At 36.9% G+C, this 27,679-nt stretch overlaps 1 protein-coding gene across 13 annotated transcripts in view; it reads left to right on the forward strand.

The window, feature by feature from the left end:
• CFAP20DC (CFAP20 domain containing) overlaps positions 1–27,679 on the forward strand; it is a 270,624-nt gene that overhangs the window by 165,485 nt on the left and 77,460 nt on the right. For 10 of the 13 annotated variants that reach the window (XM_064594315.1, XM_045862039.3, XM_064594310.1 and 7 more), the window contains 5 exons: positions 8,751–8,887; positions 9,562–9,724; positions 11,279–11,395; positions 12,594–12,713; positions 15,120–15,454. In XM_064594315.1, the coding sequence (XP_064450385.1) occupies positions 8,751–8,887; positions 9,562–9,724; positions 11,279–11,395; positions 12,594–12,713; positions 15,120–15,454 (872 nt within the window). Of the gene's footprint in view, positions 1–8,750; positions 8,888–9,561; positions 9,725–11,232; positions 11,396–12,593; positions 12,714–15,119; positions 15,455–27,679 lie in introns of those variants that run through there. The other 3 variants (XM_045862042.3, XM_064594347.1, XM_045862045.3) reach the window with 3 other exon arrangements.

Genomic DNA, 27,679 nt, shown 5'->3' on the forward strand with positions numbered 1-27,679 from the left:
TTTCTTTTAGTTTTTGTTTGTCCTGGAAGCTTTTTATCTCTCCTATTTTCAATGACAGCCTAGCTGGATATAGTATTCTTGGCTGCATATTTTTCTCATTTAGTGCTCTGAATATTTAATGCCAGTCCTTTCTGGCCTGCCAGGTCTGTGGATAGGTCTGCTGCCAGTCTAATGTTTGTACCCTTGTAGGTTACGGGCCTCTTGTCCAGAGCTGCTTTCAGGATTTTCTCTTTGTCTCTGAGACTTGTAAGTTTTTCTATTAGGTGTTGGGGTGTTGACCTATTTTTATTGATTTGGGGCCTTCTCTGTGCCTCCTGGATTTTGATGCATTTCCTTCCCCAAATTAGGGAAGTTTTCTGCTATAATTTGCTCCAATATACCTTCTGCCCCTCTCTCTCTTTCTTTTTCTTCTGGGATCCCAGTTATTCTAATGTTGTTTCACTTTATGGTATCACTTATCTCTCAAATTCTGCCCTCATAATCCAGTAGTTGTTTATCTCTTTTTCTCAGCTTCTTTATTCTCCATCATTTCGTCTTCTATATCACTAGTTCTTCTTCTGCCTCATTTATCCTAGCAGTTAGAGCCTCCATTTTTTATTGGACCTCATTAATAGCCTTTTTGATTTTGACTTGTTTAGATTTTAGTTCTTTTATTTCTCCAGAAAGGGATTCTCTAGTATCTTTTATACTTTTTTCAAGCCCAGCTAGTATCTTTATAATTGTCATTCTGAACTCTAGTTCTGACATCTTACTAATGTCCCTATTGATTAGGTCCCTGGCAGTCAGTACTGCCTCTTGTTCTTTTTTTTTTTTTTTGAGGTGAGTTCTTCTGTCTTGTCATTTTGTCCAGAGGAGAATAGATGAATGAGAGAACAAAATGCTAAAAAAATGCTAAAAGGGTAACAACGACCCCAGAAAAATATACACTAAACAAATCAGAAAAGACCCGAAACTGGGGTTGGGGGAAGAAAGGAAAAAAAAAAAAAAAGAATATGATCAGGCTAGTGAATTTAACAGAGCCACACACTAGATTTTGCGTGTATTTTGGTCTGTTAGAAGAAATTGCCTCCCAAAATTTTAAAGAAAGAAAAACTTACATATATATAAACATAAGGGTAAATACGATGGAGCAATGGAATATGACTGTAAAGATGAAAATTAAAAGGATTTTTAAAAAGGAATTGATAAGTTGTTTGAAAAAAGAATGAAAAAAAAATTTTTTTTAATGAGAGAATGTGATCAGGCGGGAGACTAGGACAACATCATACACTAGATTTAGGGTAGATTTTGGTCTGTTAGAAGAAACTGTATCCCAAAATTTTAAAGAAAGAAAAGCTTATATATATACACAAAAAAAAAGGTTAAATACAATGAAGAGATATGACTGTAAAAATGAAAAATTTTTAAAGATTTTTAAAAAGGAATTGATAAAATGTTAGTTGAAAAAGGAAAGAAGAAAAATTCAACTAAAAAAATAGAAAAAGAAAAAATAAAGAAAATTTTGAAAATTAACTTTGAACTTTCTGTACAGCTTTGGAGGACGAGAGTGAAAATTGCAGCCTCCCAATCTCTGGTCCCAGAGGAGCCAAGAGGTCGGGGCCCCACTCCTCAGCATGCCCCCAGAGAAAAGCATTTCACTCTTGTCTCCCTGTTATCCCGCCGCACTCCGTGCTCACCCAGCCTCTGACCGAGCATTTCTATTTCTGGCACACGACCCCGTTTGGAGTCTCCAAACTCAGCAGATTCCTGCAGTGTGCTCACACACCACTCCTCCCAGGGGAGGAAGGGGAGTCTCCCTGGATCTGCCTCTTGTTGGGTCCCTGCTGGAGGAGCAGTGGCCCGACTGTGCTGTGGATCACGGTTTATGGCAACCCCAAGCTGAGAGCCCACTTCTCAGCTCCGTCTTTGCAGCTGGCTTCCCCCTCCGATACCTGGGAGCTCTGCCGCACTTCGGCACCCCCAGGCTTTATGTGACCCTGAGGGTCCTGAGACCACACTGTCCTAGCGAGGGTTCCACCCCCTGCTTAGCCACTGGAGTGACATCCCTCAGCAGAGTGGACTTCTAAAAGTTCTGATTTTGTGCTCTGCTGCTCTGTCACTTGCTGGTAGCCGGCTGAGGAGGCTCCCTCCCTCTGCGATCTATCTTCCCAAATATTGCCTCAGATTTACTTCTCCACACATCCTACCTTCCAGAAAGTAGTCGCTTTTCTGTTCAGAGAGTTGCTGCTATTCTTTTCTTTGATCTCCTGTTGAGTTTGTAGGTGTTCTGAATGGTTTGATAACTATCTAGCTGAATTCCTGGGACCAGACGAAATTTAGGTCCCCTACTCCTCTGCCATCTTGCTCCTCCCCCCGGTTATTGATAGCTTTTTAATAAATTAAGAGTTTGTGAAGAAAAGTAATATCTTGTGCCTTATTACTTTTTATCTTGTTGCCATATCCTCACTTTACTCACAGATGACATTATCTAAGGTCGTACTCAAGTTTAGAGGAGAAAGAGATATTCTAATTTTAGTTTGTAATATGTTTTATTGCCTTTAAAAAATGTCTTAAACTTTTTATTAATGAGGTACAACTGCCCAGACCATGTGCCCAGTCACTACTGAAAGGATGGATGCATAAAGAAATAAGTGATTATGAATGGACTCTGTAAAGTGTTAAATGCTATTCAAGATGGAAGATATTAATAACATATTTATTAAGCATTTAGTCCCTACTAAGCACAGTATTTGGCATGTTACATGCATTGTTTCATACGATCTAACAAAAACACCATGACTTAAGTACTATTTTATCCTAATCTTATGAAAGGAAGTGAGGCTTAAAAGGTTAAGTACCTTGTCTAAAATAATATTGCTTTACTAGATCAGCCTTTTTTGTATTTTTGACATTCTTTATAATGGTGCACATATAATAAAATAAAAATTAGTCCAATTCAAGATTGGATTCTGATAGCAAGTTTAATTCTGATTTGACTGTCAGATAATAGATATGTCTTGAGCATGACCCTTCAATGATTAGATTTGAAAATTCAGCAGGTTTTTCTGGTTAAGCTTTGAAAACCCTGCAAACTTAAATGACTATAATAATTAGAACATTGTATCTTGAGACAAAAATGAATGTTTATTTTTCTAAAAGACAATTAGAGAGTAGACCCTCAGGTTTTATATTCTAACTACAAAGGCATGTACCCCTCATAAAATAGCAAAATAATTAATGGTAACATCTCTGACCTACACCAAGTTCATTTTCCGCAAACTCAAGAAAATGAAATGCCTAGAGCATGACTTTAATCTAATCTTGATTTTTAACCTTATATTGTGCATATTGATATCAGCCCTTAAAAGAGCTCCCTTTAGAATTCAAAAGGCATGCGTTTCTGCTTGTAGTTTTCTTTTATTAAGGTTTTTCTCATTATAGAAACTTTGTCCCTTTTACTTTTTATTTTAGAAACCAATAAATTACTTTTCCTTGTAGGTTTTAATTAGGATTGTCTCATAGTAGATAAATAGCATGATACATGTTTATAGAGATAATTGTAACAATTAATGATTATAAACAGAATTACTAAAATGAAACAGCCTTTAAGAATGTGTATATGTTAATTGTACCAAGAAATTTAAAGAAGTCTATTAATAAAGAGATACTTAATGGTTGAGTATTGGTATACTTTGGTTTGTGAAAAAAGTGTGCTAGCATTTGTGAATTTTAAAAAATAGACTTAACTTTAAATACAGAGTGGTAGATTACTCTTTAAAGAAATCCTATAGTAGATCCTCTTATAAAATACAGAATCATATCTAATTTTCTGTGATTTAGAAGACTATATTATATGAGGTTTATGTGTATCTTGAATGGTCACTGGACATCCACTGCTAAGTAAGAGATTCCTCTAAAAAATTCAAGATATTTAGGAATTTTAATTTTTTAAATAGCTACAAACTAGTTAATGTGTACATTTTGTTGGAATTATAGCTAGAACTATGTCAGTATGATTTTTTGAAATATTCTCTCCCCTAAAAAATCTTCCTTTTAATCTTGAATACTATTTAACAATTGTGGTGAACTTTATCCATTGTCTGCCACATACTGTGCTGGGCTCCACAGATGGAGGTACATACACAACCAAATAAATGGTCTTTCTACTTAAAGGAGCTTAAATTAGTTGGGGGAGACTATATATAAAGAAAATGAAAAAACATTGAGGAAATTGCCCCATAAGATGTTTGAACAGAAAGATATGCAAAAAATATGCCCATAGCCTAATGGTTCCCATGACTGGAAGTAAAAAAAAAAAAAATTTCCTATTCTGATACTAAAAATTCCCATGTAGGCCCAAGCCATATCCCATACCCTTCAGGACCTTCAGTGGCTCTTTCTTTCTGGGAAAATCCACATTTGAGAACAAAATCAATAGTCTAGGATTTGTTCTACTTGGTCACAAATGGTACAAATAATGACAGATTCTATAATAAATTTTTCCAATTGGCCTGGGATTTGAGTGTCATTTCTTTCTGTTGTTGATCCTGAGAGACTAACAGTGTTTTGCTAACTCCAAATGGATATTTATAATGACTAAAAAAAATACAGATGTACACACAGCCAAGTCTATGTGCTAACAGTAGAACATTTCACATGTAACCTGAGTAGGTATCTGATTGGGGTGCCATAGCACTACTGATATTGAAAGCCACACCAGTCATGTAATTATCAACGTCTTGGTCATTGTTGACCCTTCTCTCTCATCCTCCATATCCTGGCAGTTGTCCAGTCCTGCCCAGTCTTCCTCAATTCACACATAAAACCTGCAGTTGGAATTTTCTTAAAATGAAAAATGAAATTCCAGCCATAGTTAGAAATATTTAGTCATTTAATCCAACATCCCATTTGACTCATTACATTTAATGATTCATTCATTTTGCTCAGCAAGGATCTATAATTCCATGTCAGGCACCAGACTAGCAATTTAGGGGTGACAAACTAGGCTATTGAGTTTATATCTACTGAAGCACACATTATCAGCAAATCTCACAAACACATGTAAAAGTATTTTTAAAGAATGAAATCTTGCCATTTGCAACGAGGTGGATGGAGCTAGAGGGTATTATGCTAAGGGAAATAAGTCAAAGACAAATACCATATGATTTCACTCATATGTGGAATTTAAGAGACAAAACAGATGAACATAGGGGAAGGGAAGGAAAAATAAGATAAAAATAGAGAGGGAGGCAAACCAGAAAATACTCTTAACTCTAGGAAATAAACTGAGGGTTGCTGGAAGGGAGGTGGGTGGGGGGATGGGGTAACTGGGTGTTGGGCATTAAGGAGGGCACTTGATGTAATGAGCACTGGGTGTTATGTTATATATATTATATATACTGATGAATCACTAAATTCTATCCCTAAAACCAATAATACACTATATGTTAACTAAACTGAATTTTAAAAAAAATTTTTTAAGTGCAATTTGACAAGTTATGGGAAGGAAAGTTTATGGGAGTACCTACACTGGAAGAGCCTTTTAGGCATGGGGAAGAGCACACACAAATGCTCTGGTAGGCAGGAAGAACTGAGGAGGCCAGTCTGAGAGAGCAGAAAATGAGGGGTGAAAGGTATGAACTGAAGCCAGAACATGTAGGTTTTTGCAGCCACTGTTAAAGGCTTTCTTCCTAATCCTAACTGCAGCAGGGAAGACATTGAAAAGTTTTAAGTGAGGAAAAGGAATGACTTGATCAGGTATATGCTTGCCTAAGACCGCTCTGGGTACATTTTGGAGGAGGCATGGGACAGGGAGCCAGTGTGGACATGGGAGATCCCTTGAGAGGCTCTGTGATCATCCAGGAGAAGGATGACGGTCACTTGGACTGCAGTGCTGACCAAGGAGTTAGAGAGAAGTAGACTTGGGTTGGCTGTGGAGAAGGTGGACAGAGGAGTCAGGGATGACACCCAGATCCTAACTCTTCAAACTCTGTGGATTGTGGTGCCATTCACTGGACTACATTCTCCATTTGTGTCTTTAAGACATGGAAGAGGAACTGAGCAAGAAAGCCACTGGATACAAGGCATGGAACTCAGAAGAGAGGACTAGGCCAGAAATAGAAAGTAGGGAGTCCTCTGGTATCTGAATCTGCTTTATAAGAGCCAGAATGACAGAAAATTCTCCACCACAATGACCAGACATACTTAAAGATGTTCCTCATGTTGGACTAAAACCTTGAAGTCAGTTCTTCTCATTAGTTCTGATTCTGCCCTTTGGACAAATGGAATCTCTCTTCTACCTAACAGGGCTTCAAGAATTTGAAGAAAACTGGAACGGTGTATCTCCTCACCACTTTGCTAGCCAGCCACCTTAGATTTTCTGTCCAGCAACATTCTTTCAGATCATGTCAACAGTCTGGCCCTTGCCCATCTCTTCAGCTTCATCTACTGCAAAAATAAAACCAAACCCAGAAAACACCCATTTACCCACATCATATTACTTCTACTCAGATCTAAACAAGTGGAGCTTCCTAAGCATGGCGTGTTTTCACAAACTTTCGTGCCTTTTTTCATGCCATTGCAGAAGAGTGGTTTTTAACTCCACATGTAAAGTTACAACTCTGCAGCAGAGGCTAAAGAAACCACCTACCTAACTATAGGAATTTTTTCCGGGGAATAGGTCAGATAGGAAGTAGCCAGTAGCTCATATATATCCAGGACTATAGGACAAATGTGGACTTACTTGGAGCCAATATCATAATGTTAAGGTTGGTCCTGTCTTGCAAGTGGGCATAACAGAAGGTTTTCTAGATTGCAGGCAGTTTTTTGAGTTAAGGTTCATCACCCTCACCTGCAGTCACAAAGAGCCCCACAGCCTCATCCAATCAGGAGTTCCTTGGGCAGCCTTCCATGAGGTTATTCAGAGACCCAGACTCCTTTCACCTAGTGGTTCTTCTCCAGGCCTTATAGCCCTCCCCCAGATGTCTTGTCGAGATGAGGGAAGAGAGAGTATGGGGGATTATGCGGGAGGTTTTAGGGGGCCAGGAAGTAGTTTACACATCTCACATTTCACTTCTCATGTCTCATTAACCAGAAGTCAGTCACATGACCCATATAACTGCAGGGAAGGCTCAGAAATGTAATATACCTGTGTGCCCAGAAGGGAAAGGCAGCAAGGTTTGGTCAGCACACCTGCCTTATCCTGGTCCTATCAGTTTGTTCTCCTTCTCCCCCAAAATTTTCAATGATACCCTATCACCTACCAAATTTAGAATAGGCTTTTAGCGATTTAAGGCTCTTTTCAATGTGACCCAAACCCATCCTTCTAGCTAAACTGGTAATTTCATTGCTCCCCAAGCATACCCTACCAGTTCACTCTTGTCTTTATTCACTTTCTTCTCTCTAGGGCACCCTACATCTTTTATTCTTGAAATCTTATCAGTCATTCAAACTCCATTCAAGAGGTCACTTACTCTTTTTTTTTTTTCCATCATAGTAAGTGTACTCCCCATCCCCTATTTCACCCTTCCTCCCCATCCACCTCCCCTCTGCTAACCATCAGTTTGTTCTCTAGAGTTAAGAGTCTGTTTCACGGTTGTTCCTCTCCCTTTTTTTTTTCCCCTTTGCTCATTTGTCTTGCTTCTTAAGTTCCACGTATCAGTTAGATCATACAGTATTTGTCTTTCTCTGACTGACTTGTTTCGCTTTACATTATGCTCTCTAGCTCCATCCATGTCTTTGCAAATGGCAAGATTTAGTTCTTTTTATGGCTAAATAATATTCCATTGTATATATGTACCACATCTTCTGAATCTGTTCATCTATCACTGAATACTTGGGCTGCTTCCATAGTTTGGCTATTGTAAATAATGCTGCAATAAACATAGAGGTACAGGAATGCCTTCAAATTAGTGTTTTTGTATTTGTCCCCACATTGTATTTTGGGGGTAAATACCCAATACTGTGATTACTGCATTATAGGGTAATTCTATTTTTAATTTTTTGAGGAACAAGAGGTCACTTTTCTTCATTTCCACTGAGCTGCTTTATGTTATAGTTACCTGTTTACTTGTACTCTCACCTCCCTTGAGGGCAAGCGATATATCTTAGCTATTTTGTATCACTGACAACTTCTAGGAAAAGCTCAAGAGTGCTCAATCAAATATTTGTTCCATTGAGGGCGCCTGGGTGGCTCAGTTGGTTAAGCGACTGCCTTCGGCTCAGGTCATGATCCTGGAGTCCCGGGATCAAGTCCCACATCGGGCTCCCTGCTCAGCAGGGGGGTCTGCTTCTCCCTCTGACCCTCTTCCCTCTCATGCTCTCTGTCTCTCATTCTCTCTCTCAAATAAATAAATAAAATCTTTAAAAAAAAATATTTGTTCCATTGAGTTAAATAGTTTTATTTAAATTATTTCCTTAAAGAGAAAATAAGATGTATTTTTTAGTAGCTTCCTTTCTTTTCTTTTCTCTCTCTCTCTCTTTGAGGAAGAATATTTATGGCAGTGGTTCTCAAATGACAGTGAGCATAAGAACCATTTGGGGGAACTCGTTAAAATTAGAGATTTCTGCTGCTCCTCCCCAAGATTCTAATTCTATATATCTAGTATATCTAATGTTGGGCTTCAGTATCTGCATTTTTTATAAGTGACCTGTAGTGGGGAAGGGAGATACAGATCATATGACACCTGGATTGTACTTTCAGAAACATTGCAACATGATGTTTGTCATTATGCCCATTAATGGACTATTATTACCTTCTTTGAACAAAACAGATCAGTTCATTAACAGGGGAACAGGTAGCATGCGGAACAGTAAAAATCAAGATGTCTGTCATATCGCTTTCGGATCCAGAGTTCTGGGACCACCTCCACTCTCTGGCAGAAGGAATAACATGAGGATATCCAGTGAGGTAGGAGCAAGGTCTGAAGAGCTTGTCTAAGCGTGAGGGGCATGGGAGGAGAAGGGTTCTTTCCCAGTGCACGGGTGGTGGCGGGGGAAAGAGGCAGAGAGAATACATGCCAAAAGCATAAGGCTTGAATAAATTTGGAACAGAAATTCTGGATTTTAAAAGACCTCAAAACGGTTTTATTTTTGTCATGTCAACACAATTACCATTTCTGAGTATTCTTTTGATTAAATATGTTCACAAAACTTAAAGGCAAATATATATGAGCACATTTTGTGGTCTCCTTCAAAAAAGAGTTGGACCTTCACCAGATACCTTACAATGAACAGATTCTCAAATGTTATATTTTTATTTTTAATTTCCTTGGATTTCTGACACACGCAGTGATTTTCAGTTCAACTCCTACCTACTAAAGATGGATTATAAGCACATTTTAATTTATGTGTCTAGAAAACTTGTTTGTCTTCTATTTTGTCTCACATTATATTTCTCCTTCCATTTCTTTCTAATTTTCTGCTATAATTTCCCTCTCCACCAACTTTCTAACCTTCTCATTTCCTCTAGTTTCTTTTCTCGCTTTTTATTTGTCCAAATATTATTAGTCTCTGTAAATTCTACAGGAAATAAATGCAATTCCCATATTGTAAAATGTGCAGATTAATTCCTGTCCCTTACAGACAGTAAGATCCATTGGGTCCAGAAATAACCGATCATGCCAACAGTCTGTGACTGAGGACTGTGTTAGCAGCGCAGAGATGTCAGCCTTGCTGATGCCAGAGTCTGAGGAGCAAGCAGATAAAGAAAATATTCGCCAAATAAAGCAGACTATACCTGTTCGTGGTAAGAATCCTACATAAGTGTCAATAGCTAGGGGAAAATAGCAATGCTCTTGTGAAGATAAATTTGAAGTTAAATTCTTGATTAGATCTTAACATCCAGAGAATTATCATTTAAAAATGAAAAAGATGGTGGATATTGAAACCTGTTTCAAATTCTTATACATATATTCTCTTCTGGAATCTATCATTCTCTCTCTCTTTTTTTTAATACTTATTTATTTATTTATTTAAAGTAGGTTACAAGGGGCTTGAACTCATGACCCTGAGATCAAGACCTGAGCTAAGATCGAGTAGAATGCTTAACCGACCGAGCCACCCAGGCGCCCCACCTATCATTCTCTTTATATTCTCTTTATTCCATTATTTCGAATTGCCATAGTACCCTGTTTTTATTTTATGATGACTGGTGAGGAAATAACAAAGCATTCCATAATAACTATATTTTGGGAACTCCACTTGCATTTTAAGTTTTCTTAATTTTATCTTTTAATCTCTTCCATTTGTAAAGTGCTTTTTATTTTCTCCTGTTGATGCACAGAGAACCCTGTTGGTGAAGAAGAGACTTTTGTCCCAGTTTGTAGATTGAGGGTTCATGGCTAACAGAGAGGTAAAATGATCTGTAGTTTGTAATCATCGGAAAGAATTGAGACCAGTACCAAAGGCTTATCACTCACTATAGTTTTTCCATTCTTGCATGTCTGACTTTTGTGAGAGTTGAAAAGGAAGGCATTTGGGTTCGTTTTATTTGATTTAGAGATTAATGATCACTATTACAGACTATATTTCTCATACAGTACAAAACTGAGAGAAGGACATAAAGACCATAGATACTCAGTCCTGGCTCTACCACCATCTGTAAGACCTTGATCAAAATTCCTAAACCCTGTGGGCCTCAGTTTGCTCATCTGTAAAATGGGGATAAAATGGCTACTGGCAATAGTAGTAGTAATGAAGAGTGACTGCCTCAAAGGTCATTGTGAGGATTCAACAAGAAAAACCAGTCAAGCACATCATATTGTGCCAAGAAATTAAGCGTTCAGTAAATATTAGATGCTGCTATGAATGCTGTTAATTATTATGATGATGATTACACAATTAAATTACACTTAGGAGTTCTTTTTCAGGTTTGATCGCAGTTCTGCAGGGTTCTTTAGGAAACTACCTTCCAAGCTGTTGATGAATCATACTTATTGACTTCCTCTATCCAAGGAAGCAATTATTTTTCTATATTAGCAATCCATTTCATTTTTTATATTTTTTTAATATAGCATGTTGTATGTATAATTAATCAAATTACCTGTAACTCTCTATAAGGTTATATTACATGAATAAATTGTCTCAGTAATTTTGAAAGCCTGATACAATCCCAATAATGGAATCTGAACAAATGCCTATTTTCCAAGAAGGAATAAGTTGTGGTTTTGATACAGCTTTATATGATGTCACAATGATATGAACATTCTCATTATAGCTACAATTATATTTACTGAGTTATTTCAAACCATATAGTACTTCCTGTTCTGGCTTTTTGTTCTTTGATATGAAAATGTACCAGCCGATCTGCAAGTTATGCATCCACATCCCCCTCAAGAACCATCAGCAGATAAGAATAATAGCAGGAGAAGATTGTGGTTAAAAAGCACCAGCAGAGAAAGGACAGAGGCACACAGCGGTATGGCACTAATTCAATACTATCTTATATCTGTGTATTATGCAGAGCAATGGAATCTCTCTCTGCAGGTTGTAAATTTCAAAGGATTACAGACCAATTCATTTAAAATATAAATGTCTTTTCTACAGGGATTATGGAAATCAAATCTTCTGCAAAAGAATTGCTCTAGAGCCCTAACAGAGATTTGCTGGATTAAATAGTACCACAGAAGTAAAGGACTTCCCTACTTCTACTGTCAAAGGCAGAATAAGCTTAAATTATTGTTTTTTAGAAACAGCCCAAATTTGATAGAGGAAGTTCCTGCCTGCAGACTTTACTAAAATTGAACTTAACTCATAATTTTTCATGTTTCATTTATATCTCCTCTTTTTAAACTGGGCCCTTTTCAGATATATATATAGATATATATATCTATATGTGTGTGTGTGTGTGTATTTTTTTTTTTTTTTTTTTTACATTTGCTGTCTCTCCCTTTGGACTCCATGCCATCTAATAGAATGTAGGTTAAAATTTCAACTCTTTGCAACCAATAAAGCCTTAGATAAATATAGGTGGCTATTATAGTTATCCCTTTGAATATTGGATTTGAGGCTTTTAAGTATAGATCTGTCTGCACATGCATTCATATATCCTGAGTCAAGCCCAGAGTATATCATGTACACATCTGTTAGCATAATTTCTCAAAAATGAGGAGTTCTTAGGTAGGCTGAAATTCAGCTTGTTAGGATTCATGTTATTTTTATAAAATAGTAGATAGAAAAGTTAATTCTGTGTCCATTTTCTTAAGATGCTGAAGGAAAGTGCTTGGTTTAAAATTTTAAGTCAGGTTGTGTAAGAATTGTAATTTAAAGAAAACACACTCCATTTTATGTGGAACCAAAAGGAAAAATACAGGACCCTTTAAAAATAATATGGGTTTTGGAATTCCTTTTATTGCATATTGTAAAACTTAAATCTAAAATGTCCCCATGCAAATATCAAGGAATTTAAAGATGAACCTCTACAAAAATGCAGCTGAGTTCATCTTTGAAAAATTCTAGTGGAAGAGAAAAGAACTGCAGATAATCTGTATCGTCACCTCTAATGTGCTTTTCAGTAATCATGTTGAAAAGCACACTGCATTAATAGCATTCTTCAAAATGAACTTTTATAAATATCAAAAGAAATAACATCGTGAAAAATATTTATTCCAATAAAGGCAGTTCTTCAGGAAATAACAGGAATGAAGATAAAGCAACAGTTGCCCTCAACAGTGGGTCCCAACAAAGCACAGAGATGAACCCCAGCTCTCCAGCACTGCAGTCTCCTGATCAAGCAGGTTGGCATCTTTAGTCCACTATAATCGTTAATAATTGATGAAATATCAATATGTTTAACCCAGTCATTTTGAGAAGTTGTGATGCAGTCATTTGCTAAAATCTGTCATTTTTTGATAAATCTCCTCTTAACCCCAATTGCATGTCAGACTTTAATGGATGAAAGGGCATTTTTATTTCCAAGTTTCAATGCACCAGTTAGCCTGTTCAGAAGGAAAGTTTGAAACTTTGAAGTTTTCACAGGGCATTGTCACTGTCCCCAAAGATTACCTATTGTTGCAAGTCTCCAGTCCTCTTTATAATGGAGATGGTTGGAGTGTAGAGCATTGAGCCCATCAACATATCTTTCCTAGCAGGTGTGTGGTACTTTTACAAAGGCGAATTGTTTTTGAGCAAGGGAAAAAGGAAAATAAATGAAAATTGTTTGTAGTTTGTCAGTCTTATTTATGCAATGTTGAAACCTTCATTAAAATGTTAGGCACAATTAGTGTCTCTAGCATAAATCTGACTGTGTAGAAAAACTAATTAGATGTTTAGGTGATCATTCTTGCATTTATCTTGTTTGCTGCAATATTGTGATTACACAGTAATTTACATATTTTCCTAAGAAAACACACCAAATTATTCATTACAATTGATATGGAAATACTTGAGGTAAAACTACGAATTCCAAAAAAGCATGTGGTGGTGAGATAATTAGAGTTTGTTTGGTGTAGAAACACTCCTTTTACTTTGACTTTTTGACAGTTAATAATACGTTTGGCAATAGGTCATGCAAGTTTTTGAATTGCATAATGAAGATTCCCAGTATCTTGTCCTCCAATTTTCTTTACTATCAATGTACTTAATGCAGCCCATTGGTTTTTATGATCTTTTTCAACATTTATTTATTAATAAAGCATCTACTGTGTTTACAAAACATCTGCTATGTGCTTAACACCATGCAAAAGGATTTGCTGTCCAAAAGAGGACAGCCCAGTGAATCTGTTTATTTCACCTGCTCACAGTATACTGACTTCAGACCCTCCACATCCCCTTATGAATGTGGTCCAATGAAGTAGATTCAGCCTGCTCTGGGCCACTTACTTACAGAAAATGTGAAAGTTACAGATTTTCTCTAAGAAATGTATATTTGTTACCCTTTTTATAAGCAAGTTATATTATATAATGATAATCTTAAGTTAAGAAATGAATACATTATGATGAATATGATTTTATTTGTGCCATTAATGTTATTTTTATTAAAGGTCTTTTTGTTTGTTGCTTTTGAACTGTAGGCTTTAGAGTTTCAAGTCAGCAAATCTTAGATATCTCTTAGTTACTTTTCTTGTGAAGATAGATACAGCAGGATTCAAGAGTCGGGGTAAAATTACCATGTCCACATTTTGGTTCTGCTGAACAGATTTTTGTTAAGATTTTCACCATTGACATAATGCAGCAAAAAAAGTAAATTTTAAGGAAAATAGACTAAGTTGAGAAAAATGCAATCTTTTCCTGCTGTCATTCTAAAGAAGAAAGTAAGCATGCTTTTAATGACATTCATTATAAACATTTGTCTGTGTCAGTTTGCCTGGATCGTAGTTAGAAAAATCTATCTCAATGTTACATAAAAAATTAAAATCTTTTCACTATGTTGTACATCTGAAACTAACATAACATTGTGTGTCAACTAAATTTCAAAAAAAATTTTAAAGTTCAAAATTTTTTAAGGTTTTGATTAAAATGTATCCCAGTAGTAGTATACAGTATTTTTAATCAAAACAAATAATGTTGTGCAAAAAGATTTATGTATCAAAACATTCTCTCCTATAATTAAAGATCTTTTTTACCAATCACATTAACAAGTGTTTCTGTGGATTTACTATTAGTGGAAAAGTCTACTCAGTTTAGTCTATGAATTGTCCTGTTTCAGTCAGTAGGATGGAAAGGCCTGTTAACCTTTTCATGGTTTCCTCTCCTCCATGATTTGTAATCCAAACAATGCCCAGTTATTTTATTTAAAGAAACATTAAATATTCTGTCCTCCTGCAGTTAAAAGAAGATATTAGTAACTCAAACCCTTTTAAATTTGGAAGATTTCTTCCCTCCTGGAATGTCAAATTAATGAGGCTGTGCTATGAAGAACTTGCTGCAAGACAGGTGATAATTATTTCAGACTTAAAAATTTCCTGACCAGTGTTTCAACTCAGACGGAGAGGAAGTGCAAATAAGTTTCCTGTAGCTATAGGCACTGATCTATGGGTTAAATGTTTAGCAGGTCACAAGATGGTAGATAAATTGCATTCCTTGGCTTCTGCATTGTTTGATAAATCTCTGTTTCAACCCAAGAAATTTTAACCTAACTACCTGCCTTAATATAACACTGATGGAACACTCCTCTAATTTTTGTCATCTTTCCCAAATGTCAGATGAGTGGATATTTCCTGAAAATGATGATCGCATTTCCCATTTGGCATCCAGCAGACAGTCTCTCCTTCTGGATGATGATTCCTGCCACACTTCACATCTGAGGCTGGAAGCCAGCAAGGAGAGTGAACATGGCCAACTGGCAGAGGAAACCCAGGTTGTTCCAAAGGACATTTTCACTTTTTCATCAAGACCACGATCAGCACCTCATGGAAAAACTCAGAACATGTCCCCAGAGGGGTGCCCATTTATTTTGGATCTAAAAGAGGATGCCAGTGTGACAAGGAGAGACACCGAATCGGAGGATGATTTTTACGGTGGTGACAGCAGCGAAGAGGTACACTGCTTGATGAGTGAAGTCGTTCTAAAGCGCAGTTGTTCCATTAGCTCCGTTGAGCACTAAAACCAGCTGAAATGAAAGAAGGGGAATCAACTGCTATTTATAAAAAGGTGGCAGATTGCAGTGTCAGTCAACAGTTGCCTCGGGTTGTTATGGTAACTCTAAATTGCTGCCTTTTTTATTAACAGTCAGCCAATTTCATTTTTAATTATGGAAACCAGTTTTGGGGTTGTTTTTGTTTTCTCATTTTAATTTTTGTCTCACAGAATGAGAGAAATAACATGCAGTTTAGCTATATGATGGCGAAACCAGTAAAACACTGAGAACACATTGTTCTAGCTCTCTGGGCAGATTGTGCTGCAGTGGCTAAGCATTCTGAACTGACGGTTTTCTGGCTTCCTCACTACCCTACCATCCCTCCACCTTAGACCTATTAAGACTCATTATTTTCCATATGGTCCCAGAGTTTCAAGAGTTGTGCCAATTAAAGTTTAGATAATGAATCATGGATTAGTGCTGGGACTTGCCTTACCCGAGGTTTTCTGTTTGCAATTATTTAGAATACAAATATATCTTATAAATCAGTAAATTCACATAAAGTTTAAAAAAAACTTGTCATAAACCAAACGGAAAGTAGTTCTGAAACATTTGTTTAAATCTTAATACATTATGATGACTCTTTTCCCTCATACGAAATGAATTTGTGAAATTCTTTCAGCTTTGTTCTCTAATGATAGGCATCCCTATTTTCTGTGAAAAATAATTTTCTTAAAAGCAGATTACAGTCAAGTTATGGTTTTGTAAAATGATACAAATCATTTCTATGTCAAAATTATATAATAATATATAATAACTATATATTAAATTATAGGTAATAAATATAAATATAGCAAATTATATATTAAGTTATAGAGTATAATTATTATATAATAATAATTAGAAAAACTTTTTGTATATGCTTGCAAAAAAATTTTTTTAATAATTATAACTGATCAAGAATTCCCCTTGGACAGCAGGATGTAGATTAGGTTCATTGCTCCTACCTTCAGAGCCAGTTGAGAATATGATGAAATTGTTCAGGCAGTAATTATGGTTTTTTGCAACTTTTAATGAGTTTCCATTGCAAGGTGCATGGGGAAATCCTTTTTTTTATAGTATCTTTGCTTCTGAGCATGGTGAAACTATTAGTAATACCAAATATAAATCTACCACAAATTGCTTTATGCATAAATAGTACATTTGATGCCAACATTTTAAATGTTGCTGTGGACATCTTTGTCCCTTTCACCCTGAATAACATTAAGATATAAAAACTAAAATAAACGTTTGCCTTCAGCATCTAGCACTGCCCCCATCCCAGCTGTCAATTCTTCTACAGTATTAATTGGTTAATCTGATAAATTAATTCATACCATTTCATTAGTGGGATAGCCCATCCCCTTCCCATATGCACAGCACCATCTTTCTTACCTAAATCAAAAGAATTCCTTTAATGGTGGAAATTTCAGGGCAGGTGGGAAATGTTAGTCCCTTCCCTGAAAACTTTGAGAAAAGTTTTATGAGGGAAACTGCCCTTTAAACATCATGACATGAGGAACTTAGTGTTTTTGTCTATATGAAGGATAAGCCTTGACAAGAAGCAATAGAGCTTCATGGGAAAATGAGGAATACTATTTCTGAATATTTTAGTTTGTTATCACTTGGTGTGCTTTCTTTTGCTACTAGCTACTCTACTTCTGACATCCTTCATCGTTTATTATTCAAACATATACTAATTACCGACTACATGAAATTGAAAATAAATGTATCACGCATTACCCACGCTCTGAGTGGCATGGCTATCTGGTCACCCCTGTGCCATGACCATCCAAATGACTAGTAGCATAGGGCTAGAGTCTATACTAGGACCATCTCATTGCTAACACCTGTCCTGGCCCATCTTTAGTTGGAACCTGCTAAGAGTGGCAGCCAGAGAGAAGGGCAGAAACCTTGCCATATTATACAAGCTTAGGGGTTTATTGTTAGAGGCAGTAACAATATACAAACTATGAAATAGAAAACATGACCAACAAAAATGACGGGTTATGTTTAAACAAGTTTAAACAAGAATTTATGGTGATCAAATTCATTTGTTTGGGACTTTTTTGGTAATTTTTTTCCTTAGGATCACTTCTCCCACTTATTAATTGTGTAAGTCAATGGGAAATTGGCTTAGATATTTAAAATGTTTATTTACATATAGTCTTTGAAGAAAAATCAGTTTAGTTAATTAAGCATCCTTACTATTAGTTGTGTTATTTTAGAATTTTATATCTTTAGAGTAGCATAATTATACTTAAGGAAACCAATGTCATGTCATAAATAATGGTGGATGAATGAGGATAATTACATTACTTACTATGCTTGAAGTTTGTAACTTGTAGTTAAAATACTTCTTTTAGTGGTCAACCATTGAGTATTTTTAAAGGGAAATTAGATATATTCAGTAGCCTGTAATCTAAGAAAAATCAAATCATGTTATCATGATAGCTAGAGGAAAAGTACACATACAGTAGTAAAAGCTAATTAAAATAAGCTTTCAGTGATACATTGATTTTGTAATTTAAGTTCCTAATCCTTAATTCACATCTGAGATCTTCATTAGTGTGAGAGCCTCAAAAGTATGAGTTTTCTTTTTTTTGCATATGCTCTTGTCTTAGTCTTTGCTTTACTATATATTTTATTCCCTAGGCAGCCATGTATACTAATATTCCTGATACTCAATTAATTTTCAGTTTGTACTTCTTATTTGAAAAGCACACTATAGAAATATATAGCTATAAAATCAAGACTACCATGTAAAATGAATTATTCTAGGAAAGTTATTAAAACAGAGTGCCTTTCCCACTATTACAGCATCTGAAAGAAAAAAAAAGCCTCCTTTTATTATCATGTCTATTTTGTATTTTATGCCATTATTCCCAATGTGGCTTTGAGTATATGCCTGGTTTACAACTTGAAATAGTTAGCTTTATATTAATATTTTATTACTCCCCTAATTTAATTTTTCATCTAGAAATACTGTCATTCTTTTTCCAAAACTCTGGCTGTGTATCACATATTAAAGTAGATATTTGCAAGGCCAGGTAATTTGTCCTGTATTACAATCCAAATTGGAACATTAAGCCAAAAAATTATCCATAGTTGGACATGAATTATGTGGACTGACTACTTAGAGCATTCAAATTAGCTAGGAAGCTTCCAGATCTTCTCCCCATCTAACTCCGTGGAGGGCTGCAGAGGACAAATTTACCAACAATGGAGTGAAAAGACCCTTTTAGTCCTCCTCAGTTTTCCTTGTATTGTTGCTTTGAAGGTTTGTTTTTTTGTTTGTTTGGTTTTTTTTATTTGGCACTCAGCAGTTAAGCTGTTTCATTGCATTTTTTTTCCCTCATAGTTTATATTTCTAGGTTAGTCTATAAACCACTCACCCCATATACTTGACTAGTGAATTTGAATTACTTTCTCACACGCATGTACATACACACAATAGAAAGAATATTTACTCCTCTTGAGGCTACTTATATTTCTCTGTAGCCTTTTAAAAATTTTAAATGTCGATGTCTATGTTGGGAAAAAAATGGAAGGACTCTTATTTTGAATATATTGCCTTGCATTTTTGTTCCTGTATATTATGAATTACAACATAACATACTCTAAACCTACCAGGCAAATTTAATATTTATTCTGTGTGTGAAATTTTTTAAGGCTGGTCACAGCTCTGTGTCTTTATTACTATCTTGTGAAGCTCTGTTCCTCTCTGCAAAAGTCAGAGGCCCCTTGGTTCTTGTGACTTGGCTCTTATTGTGATAGGCAGGAAAAGAAGATTTTTAAAACTCTTGTCTGCTTAGAATATCATTCTACCACTTCTGCTAGTAGATAAACATCTTGTGGATAAATATTTGGTTGTGGATAGGAGTTTCTGCAAGAAATCTTTAAAGTGTTATCAGCTAAAAGAGCATGAAGTTTTAACTTAGAGAAAAATATGTTTCTGTCTTAAACAATTAAAAGAGTCTCATCATTTTCCCCAATAGTTTGCACACCCCATAGAGTCCTTCTAACTTCTGCTATTTGTCTGTGAAGCATCACTGGCTACAGGTAAAGATATTTACAAAAGATAGGAGAAAAGATGGTGGAGGAGTAAGGAACCCTATTCCAACCGGTCCCTGGAATTGAGCTAGATATCTACCAGACCACTCTGAACATACACGAAATCAGCCTGAGATGTAAGAAGAGAGATCTGGATCTCTACAAACAGAAAATCACAGCCGATTGGTTTCGAGGTATGAAACAGGGGGCCGTGAGTCTGCAGGCACAAATCTGAAGATAAATGGAAGGGGAAAGGAGCTACCATAAGCACTGGTGCCAGGAAGATGAAACAACACAGGAGTGCAAAAGCCTTCCGTGTTGGGGACATGGGGCACAGAGTCGCAGAGCAGTAGCGGTGGGGAAAGGACTTTAGGGCAGCCCCCCAGACTGAAACCTGGAGTGGCGGGGCCACGCATGTGAACTGGGGGCGGCTGGTGGTTATAGAAGCACAAAGGGCAAAGACATGCCCCAACCTGGAGGTGAGGACTGGGAGCCTTGCTGAGGGGCGCACAACCCAGGACACTGCAGTTTATAGCAGCACAGATAGAAACGGTGAGAGTGTGGCCTGGAGAGCTCACTGAAGAACAGACTGTGTTCTCTCTGCTCTGAGGCAGAAGGTTGGAAATGATCTCTTCTGCTCTGACTCTTGGAAGAGATGCGGAAAACCTCCAGGGAAAGCGCCAGAGAACAAAAGCCCCCAAAAAACGGTTTTCACTGAGCCCATCTCCCCCCACAGGGGACAGGGGAACTCTGCCCAAACACGGTTGCCTGAGTAACAGTGCAGCAAGCCCCTCCCCAAGAAGACAGGCTGGGAGAACAAGAGGCCAACAACCCTAAGGTCCCTAGAAAACAGGTGCATCTTGCTTGGGTTGTGGTCAGTAATTTGGACTCTGTACATTCCCTTAACCACCCCTCAAAAGAATGACTAGGAGGAGGAACCCCCAAAATAGGAAAGATTCAGAGACTGTGATGTCTGCCACAGATTTACAAATGGATACAGATATAACCAAGATGTTGAAAATGGAATTCAGGGTAGCAATTGTTAAGACAATAGCTAGAATGGAGAAATCGATTAATGGCAACACAGAAGGGCTGAAATGAAAGCTGTACTGGCAGAATTTAAAAATGCTATCAATGAAATCTAATCTAATCTAGATAATCTAACAGCTAGGGTGAGCAAGGCAGAAGAATGAATTAGTGATCTAGAAAACCAATTGATAGAAAAGAAGGAAAAAGAGGAGGCCAGGGAAAAACAATTCAAAATCCGTGAAAATAGAATCAGAGAAATAAGTGACACCATGAAACGTTCCAATGTCAGAATTATTGGGATCCCTGATGGGGCGGAGAGAGAGAGAGGACTAGAAGATATATTTGAGCAAATTGTAGCTGAGAACTTCCCTAATCTGGGGAATGAAACAAACATTCGCATCCTAGAGGCAGAGAGGACCCTTCCCAAGATCAAGGAAAACAGGCCAACACCCCGGCATGTAATAGTAAAACTTGCAAATCTTAGAACCAAGGAAACCATCTTAAGGGCAGTTAGAGGGAAGAGATTCCTTGCGTACAGAGGGAGGAAGGAACATCAGAATAACGTCAGACCTATCCACAGAGACCTGGCAAGCCAGAAAGGGCTAGAAAGACATATTCAGGGTACTAAATGAGAAGAACATGCAGCCAAGAATACTTTATCTGGCAAGGCTGTCATTTAGAATGGATGGAGTGATGCGGATCTTCCACAACCAGCAGAAACTGAAAGAATATGTGCCCACTAAGCCGGCCCTGCAAGAAATATTAAGGGGGGTTCTATAAAAGGAGAAAGACCCCAAGAGTGATATACAACAGAAATTTACAGAGACAATCTATAGAAACAAGGACTTCACAGACAACATGATGACAATAAATTCATATCTTTCAATAATCACTCTCAACCTGAATGGCCTAAATGCTCCCATAAGACGGCACAGGGCTGCAGATTGGATAAAAAGACAGGACCCATCCATATGCTGCCTACAAGAGACTCATTTTGAACCTAAAGAGACATCCAGACTGAAAGTGAAGGGATGGAGATCCATCTTCCATGCCAGCGGACCTCAAGAGAAAGCTGGGGTAGCAATTCTTGTATCAGACAAATTAGATTTTAAACTAAAGTCTGTAATAAGAGACACAGCAGGACACTATATCATTTTTAAAGGCTCCATCCAACAAGAAGATCTAACAATTGTAAATATCTATGCCCCCAACATGGGAGCAGCCATCTACATAAGCCAACTGTTAACCAAAATAAAGAGTCATATTGATAACAATACGTTAATTGTAGGAGACCTCAATACTCCACTCTCAGCAATGGACAGATCATCTAAGCAGAAAATCAACAAGGAAACAAGAGCTTTGAATGACACACTGGACCAGATGGACCTCATAGATATATACAGAAAATTCCACACTAAAACAACAGAATACTTTCTTCTCGAGCGCACATGGAACTTTCTCCAGAATAGACCACATACTGGGTCACAAATCAGGTCTCAACCAGTACCAAAAGATTGAGATTATTCCCTGCATATTCACAGACCACAATGCTTTTAAAACTCAATCACAGGAAAATATTCGGAAGAAATTCAAACACTTGGAAGCTAAGGACCACTCTGCTCAGTAATGTTTGGGTCAACCAAGAAATCAAAGAAGAACTTAAACAATTCATGGAAACCAGTGAGAACAAAAACACATCAGTCAAAACCTATGAGATACTGCAAAGGCGGTCCTAAGGGGGAAATACCTAGCCATCCAAGCCTCACTCAAAAAAATAGAAAAATCCCGAATTCATCAACTAACTTTAAACCTTAAGAACTAGAGAAAAAGCAACAAACGATGCCTAAGCCACACATTAGAAGAGAAATAATTAAGATTAGAGCAGAGATCAATGAATTAGAAACCAGAAACACAGTAGATCAGATCAACAAAACTAGAAGCTTGTTCTCTGAAAGAATTAATAAGATCGATAAACCATTGGCCAGACTTATCCAAAAGAAAAGAGAAAGGACCCAAATTAATAAAATTATGAATGAAAGGGAGAGATCACGACTAACACCAAGGAAATAGAAACAATTATTAGAAATTATTATCAACAACTATATGTCAATAAATTAAGCAACCTGGAAGAAATGGAGGCCTTCCTGGAAACCTAAAACTGCCAAGACTGAAACAGGAAGAAATTGACAACCTAACTAGTAACAAGACTGAAGCAGTGATCAAAAACGTCCCAAAAAACAAGAGTCCAGGGCCTGATGGATTCCCTGGGGAATTCTACCAAACATTCAAAGAAGAAATAATACCTCTTCTCCTGAAGCTATTTCAAAAAACAGAAACAGAAGGAAAGCTTCCAGACTCATTCTATGAGGCCAGCATTACTTTAATCCCCAAACCAGGGAAAGACCCCATAAAAAGGGAGAATTTCAGACCAATAACCCTGATGAATATGGATTCCAAAATTCTCAACAAAATCCTAGCTAATGGGATCCAACAATACATTAAAAGGATCATCCACCACAACCAAGTGGGATTTATCCCTGGGATACAAATGCAGTTCAACATTCGCAAATCAATCAATGTGATAGAACACATTAATAAGAGGAGAGAGAAGAACCATACGGTCCTCTTAATTGATGCAGAAAAAGGATTTGACAAAATACAGCATCTTTTCCTGATTAAAACTCTTCAGAGTATAGGGATAGAGGGAACATTCCTCAAGTTCATAAAATCCATCTATGAAAAACCCACAGTGAACATCTCCTCAGTGGGGAAAAGCTGAGAGCCTTTCACTTAAGATCAGGAACAAGTCAAGGATGCCTACTCTCACCACTATTGTTCAACATAGTACTAGAAGTCCTGGCAACAGCAGTCAGACAACAAAAAGAAATAAAAGGGATTCAAATTGGCAAAGAAGAAGTCAAACTCTCTCTCTTCACAGATGACATGATACTTTATGTGGAAAACCCAAAAGACTCCACCCCCAAATTACTAGAACTCATCCAGCAATTCAGTAATGTGGAGGATACAAAATCAATGCACAGAAATCAGTTGCTTTCCTATACACTAACAATGCAACTGTAGAGAGGGAAATTAGAGAAACGATTCCATTTACAATAGCACCAAAAACCATAAGATACCTCGGAATAAACCTAGCCAAAGAGGTAAAGGATCTATACTCTAGGAACTACAGAACACTCATGAAAGAAATTGAAGAACACAAAAAGATGGAAAAATATTCCATGCTCATGGAACAGAAGAATAAACATTGTTAAAATGTCTATGCTACCCAGAGCAATCTATACCTTCAACACTGTCCCAATCAAAGTTCCAATGACATTTTTCAAAGTCCTGGAACAGACAACCCTAAAATTTGTATTGAATCAGATATGACCCCAAATAGCCAAGGAAATGTTAAAAAAGAAAAACAAAGCTGGGGGCATCACGTTATATTACAAAGCAGTGATCACCAAGACAGCATGGTACTGGCAGAAAAACAGACATATAGACCAATGGAACAGAATAGAGAGCCCAGATATGGACCCTCAACTCTATGGCCAAATAATCTTTGACAAAACAGGAAAAAATATGCAATGGAGAAGACAGTCTCTTCAATAAATGGTGCTGGGAAAATTGGACAGCTATATACAGAAGAATGAAACTCGACCATTCTCTAACACCATTCACAAAGATAAACTCAAAATGGATGAAAGACCTCAATATGAGACAGGAGTCCATCAAAATCCTAGAGGAGAACATAGGCAGTAACCCCTTCAACATCGGCCACAGCAACTTCTTTCAAGATACATCTCCAAAAGCTAGTGAAACAAAAGCAAAAATGAACTTTTGGGACTTCATCAAGATAAAAAGCTTCTGCACAGCAAAGGAAACAGTCAACAAAACAAAGAGGCAACCCACAGAATGGGAGAAGATATTTGCAAATGACACTACAGACAAAGCGCTGATTTCCAAGCTCTGTAAAGAACTTATCAAACTCAACACCCAAAAAACAAATAATCAAGTCAATAAATGGGCAGAAGACATGAACAGACACTTCTCAAAAGAAGACATGCAAATGGCTAACAGACACATGAAAAAGTGTTCATCATCATTAGCCATCAGGGAAATTCAAATCAAAACCACATTGAGATACCACCTTACATCAGTTAGAATGGCAAAAATGACAAGGCAAGAAACAAATATTGGAGAGGTTGTGGAGAAAGGGGAACCCTCTTACACTGTGGGAATGCAAGTTGGTACAGCCACTTTGGAAAACAGTATGGAGGTGCCTCAAAAAATTAAAAATAGAGCTACCCTATGACCCAGGAATTGCACTACTGGGTATTTACCCCAAAGACATGGATGTAGTGAAAAGAAGGGCCATATGCACCCTAATGTTCATAGCAGCAATAGCCAAACTGTGGAAAGAGCTGAGATGCCCTTCAACAGATGAATGCATAAAGAAGATGTGGTCCATATATACAATGGAATATTACTCAGCCATCAGAAAGGATGAATACCCAACTTTTACATCAACATGGATGGGACTGGAGGAGATTATGCTAAGTGAAATAAGTCAAGCAGAGAAAGTCAATTATCATATGGTTTCACTTATTTGTGTAACATAAGGAATAGCATGGAGGACATTAGGAGAAGGAAGGGAAAAATGGAGGGGGGAATCGGAGGGAGAGATGAACCATGAGAGACTCTGGACTCTGAGAAACAAACTGAGGGTTTTAGAGGGGAGGAGGGTGGGGGAATGGGTTAGCCCAGTGATGGGTATTAAGGAGGGCATGTACTGCATGGAGCACTGGCTATTATACGAAAACAGTGAGTTGTGGATCACTACATCAGAAATTAATGATGTATTATATGGTGACTAACCTAACATAATAAAATAAAATAAAATTTTTTTAAAAAGATATTTACAAAAATAATTTGCCCAACCCCTTTTAATATTAAGCCTGCTGCAGGTTAGTTACTTGTTAGAAGCAGTTACATCTTCCTTTTATTTTACTTCTTTATAAACTAGTAAAATGCATTATTAAATACCACTATCTCTTTGCCACCCAGAGAGAACTGTATTACTTTAATAGTCTCCTATAAAATTCAAGAGGTGGAAATAGAAATACTTCTTGGGGATGGTTGTTAGGGAAGCCATTTAAGATACATTTGAGTGGCCAATCTTGTTGTCCTCAAAGAAGAAATGATTTTTTTCATTCTGTTATGACCAATATCTTTAGCTACATCTATGCAAATAATTGTGCTTTTTAGTTGACAGTGGAAGTATATACCTCTATCATCTGTATTGTCTGCCAGTGCCCATGTCCAGCTAAAGGATGCTGTCAGTGCATGCATTTAGCCACTAAAACATTGGACAAAAGTAAAGACTCCTGCTGACTCAATCTCAATTAGATTCAAAACTGCCATCACAAATGTGTTTGGAATATTGCAGACATGTTTTTGTTTTTGTTTTTTTAGAGAACTTTTAAGAATGTTCTACAAGACTTCTTTTCACAGTGGACTGAATTAAAAAATCAATTGAAATATAAATAAATATGATCATCCACTTTTACAAAGGCTAAAACAGAGCTCTAGCCTGACTCGCTCAACATTAAAGTTGCGATACAAAGAGTCTGGGTCCCATCTGCTCCAAGTAGGTGGCCCTCAAGAGTCATTAAAATTATCTTTTTAGAATTACAGCTCAGCAAGAGCAATCCGTTTTGTGCATCCAGAAATTATTGTCCAAATGCCCATCTGCATGTCCTTTTAAGAAACGTAGTTCAACAGAGGAAGTGCTGGTTCCTTGGGGAAATCATTCTCATCTTCAGCGTACATATGCTATGCTACAGTTAATCAGGCAAACTCTATTGATGTTCCCGGCACTGGGGCATGATTGAATATTTAACAAACAAATGCCTCTGAGCCCAGAAGACAAACGGTTCAAGAGATTTGGGACTTTTAAAAAAATATATTAAGTTAAATCAAAAGCATTTTGTATTTGTTCTTCTGAGAAACAGATGAACAGACGATCGGAACATGAAAATGGCATGACAATTTCTTTACCCACTCTGACAAATTATATTCAATTTCTGTACAGGTTTTCAGTAGCTAAATGATAAACCAAAGGGGAAAACGTGGTTGTTTTTCAATCAGGTCATAGTAAGTTAAGTTTTAATGCATATAACAAATGCATATGTTATATAAGAAAAAATTAAGTTAAGAGCATGTCGAGCCCAAAGGTGTTACATATGTGAAATCAATCAACATCATCTATACATATGTCATCTATTTTAGTAAGTCAAAAGTGTTGCTAAAGAAAGGAATAGAGTTTCGCCAGTGTACCACCACTCCTATAAAATATAATACTAGGTTTTAGTCTCTATTTCCTCTCAAAAAGAGAAGCCGATCTAACTTAAGTCAAAATATTGGTCTCGTATATCTCTTGCCTTTCTCATTTATCCTAATTCCCCTTTCAGAATCTGGGATAAACCAGAATTGGTTCTGGGGCAGCCAAAGTAAGCAAGCCTTTTATACTCTGTCCAGATTCTCCAGTTACTTATCTTTTCCATATATTTAAAGTAGCATAGCAAACATATTATCGTAGAAATGCAGTACAACCAAGAGAATGCTCACCAGGGAACACAGCTAAATCTGTCCTCCTCGGCCCATCTCCAAACCAGGGTATATCTTAGGAAAAATGTGAGATGAATGTCCATATACATCTCATTAATATTTCTGTGTGTATAATCACTGTTCATGCCAAGCAAAAAGAAATAATTTTACACCTGAGTGAACTACTAGAAGGAAGAAAAGGCTGTACTCTGACCCACCCAGAGGTGCAAAAAATAGACTTCTTATAAAATAATGTGATTTTTTAAGGTGTTTATAAAGTGATGTAGCCAACATCTGGCTTTATAGGTATCCCTGTAACAGTGCATCTGAAACTTTTGAAATGATATTTGCTACCTTCTCCCTTATGAAATTGTTACTTTTGTAGGTGTCTATCTCTCTGCTTTATGCCTTTTTTGCCTTTAAGACTTTGTGCCTCTCGAGGGTGATGCCCAT

The sequence above is a fragment of the Mirounga angustirostris genome, unplaced genomic scaffold (assembly GCF_029215605.1).
Source record: "Mirounga angustirostris isolate CCGP_5_RB_7025 unplaced genomic scaffold, mMirAng1.0.hap1 SCAF_1, whole genome shotgun sequence".
Taxonomy (NCBI): Eukaryota; Metazoa; Chordata; class Mammalia; order Carnivora; family Phocidae; genus Mirounga; species Mirounga angustirostris.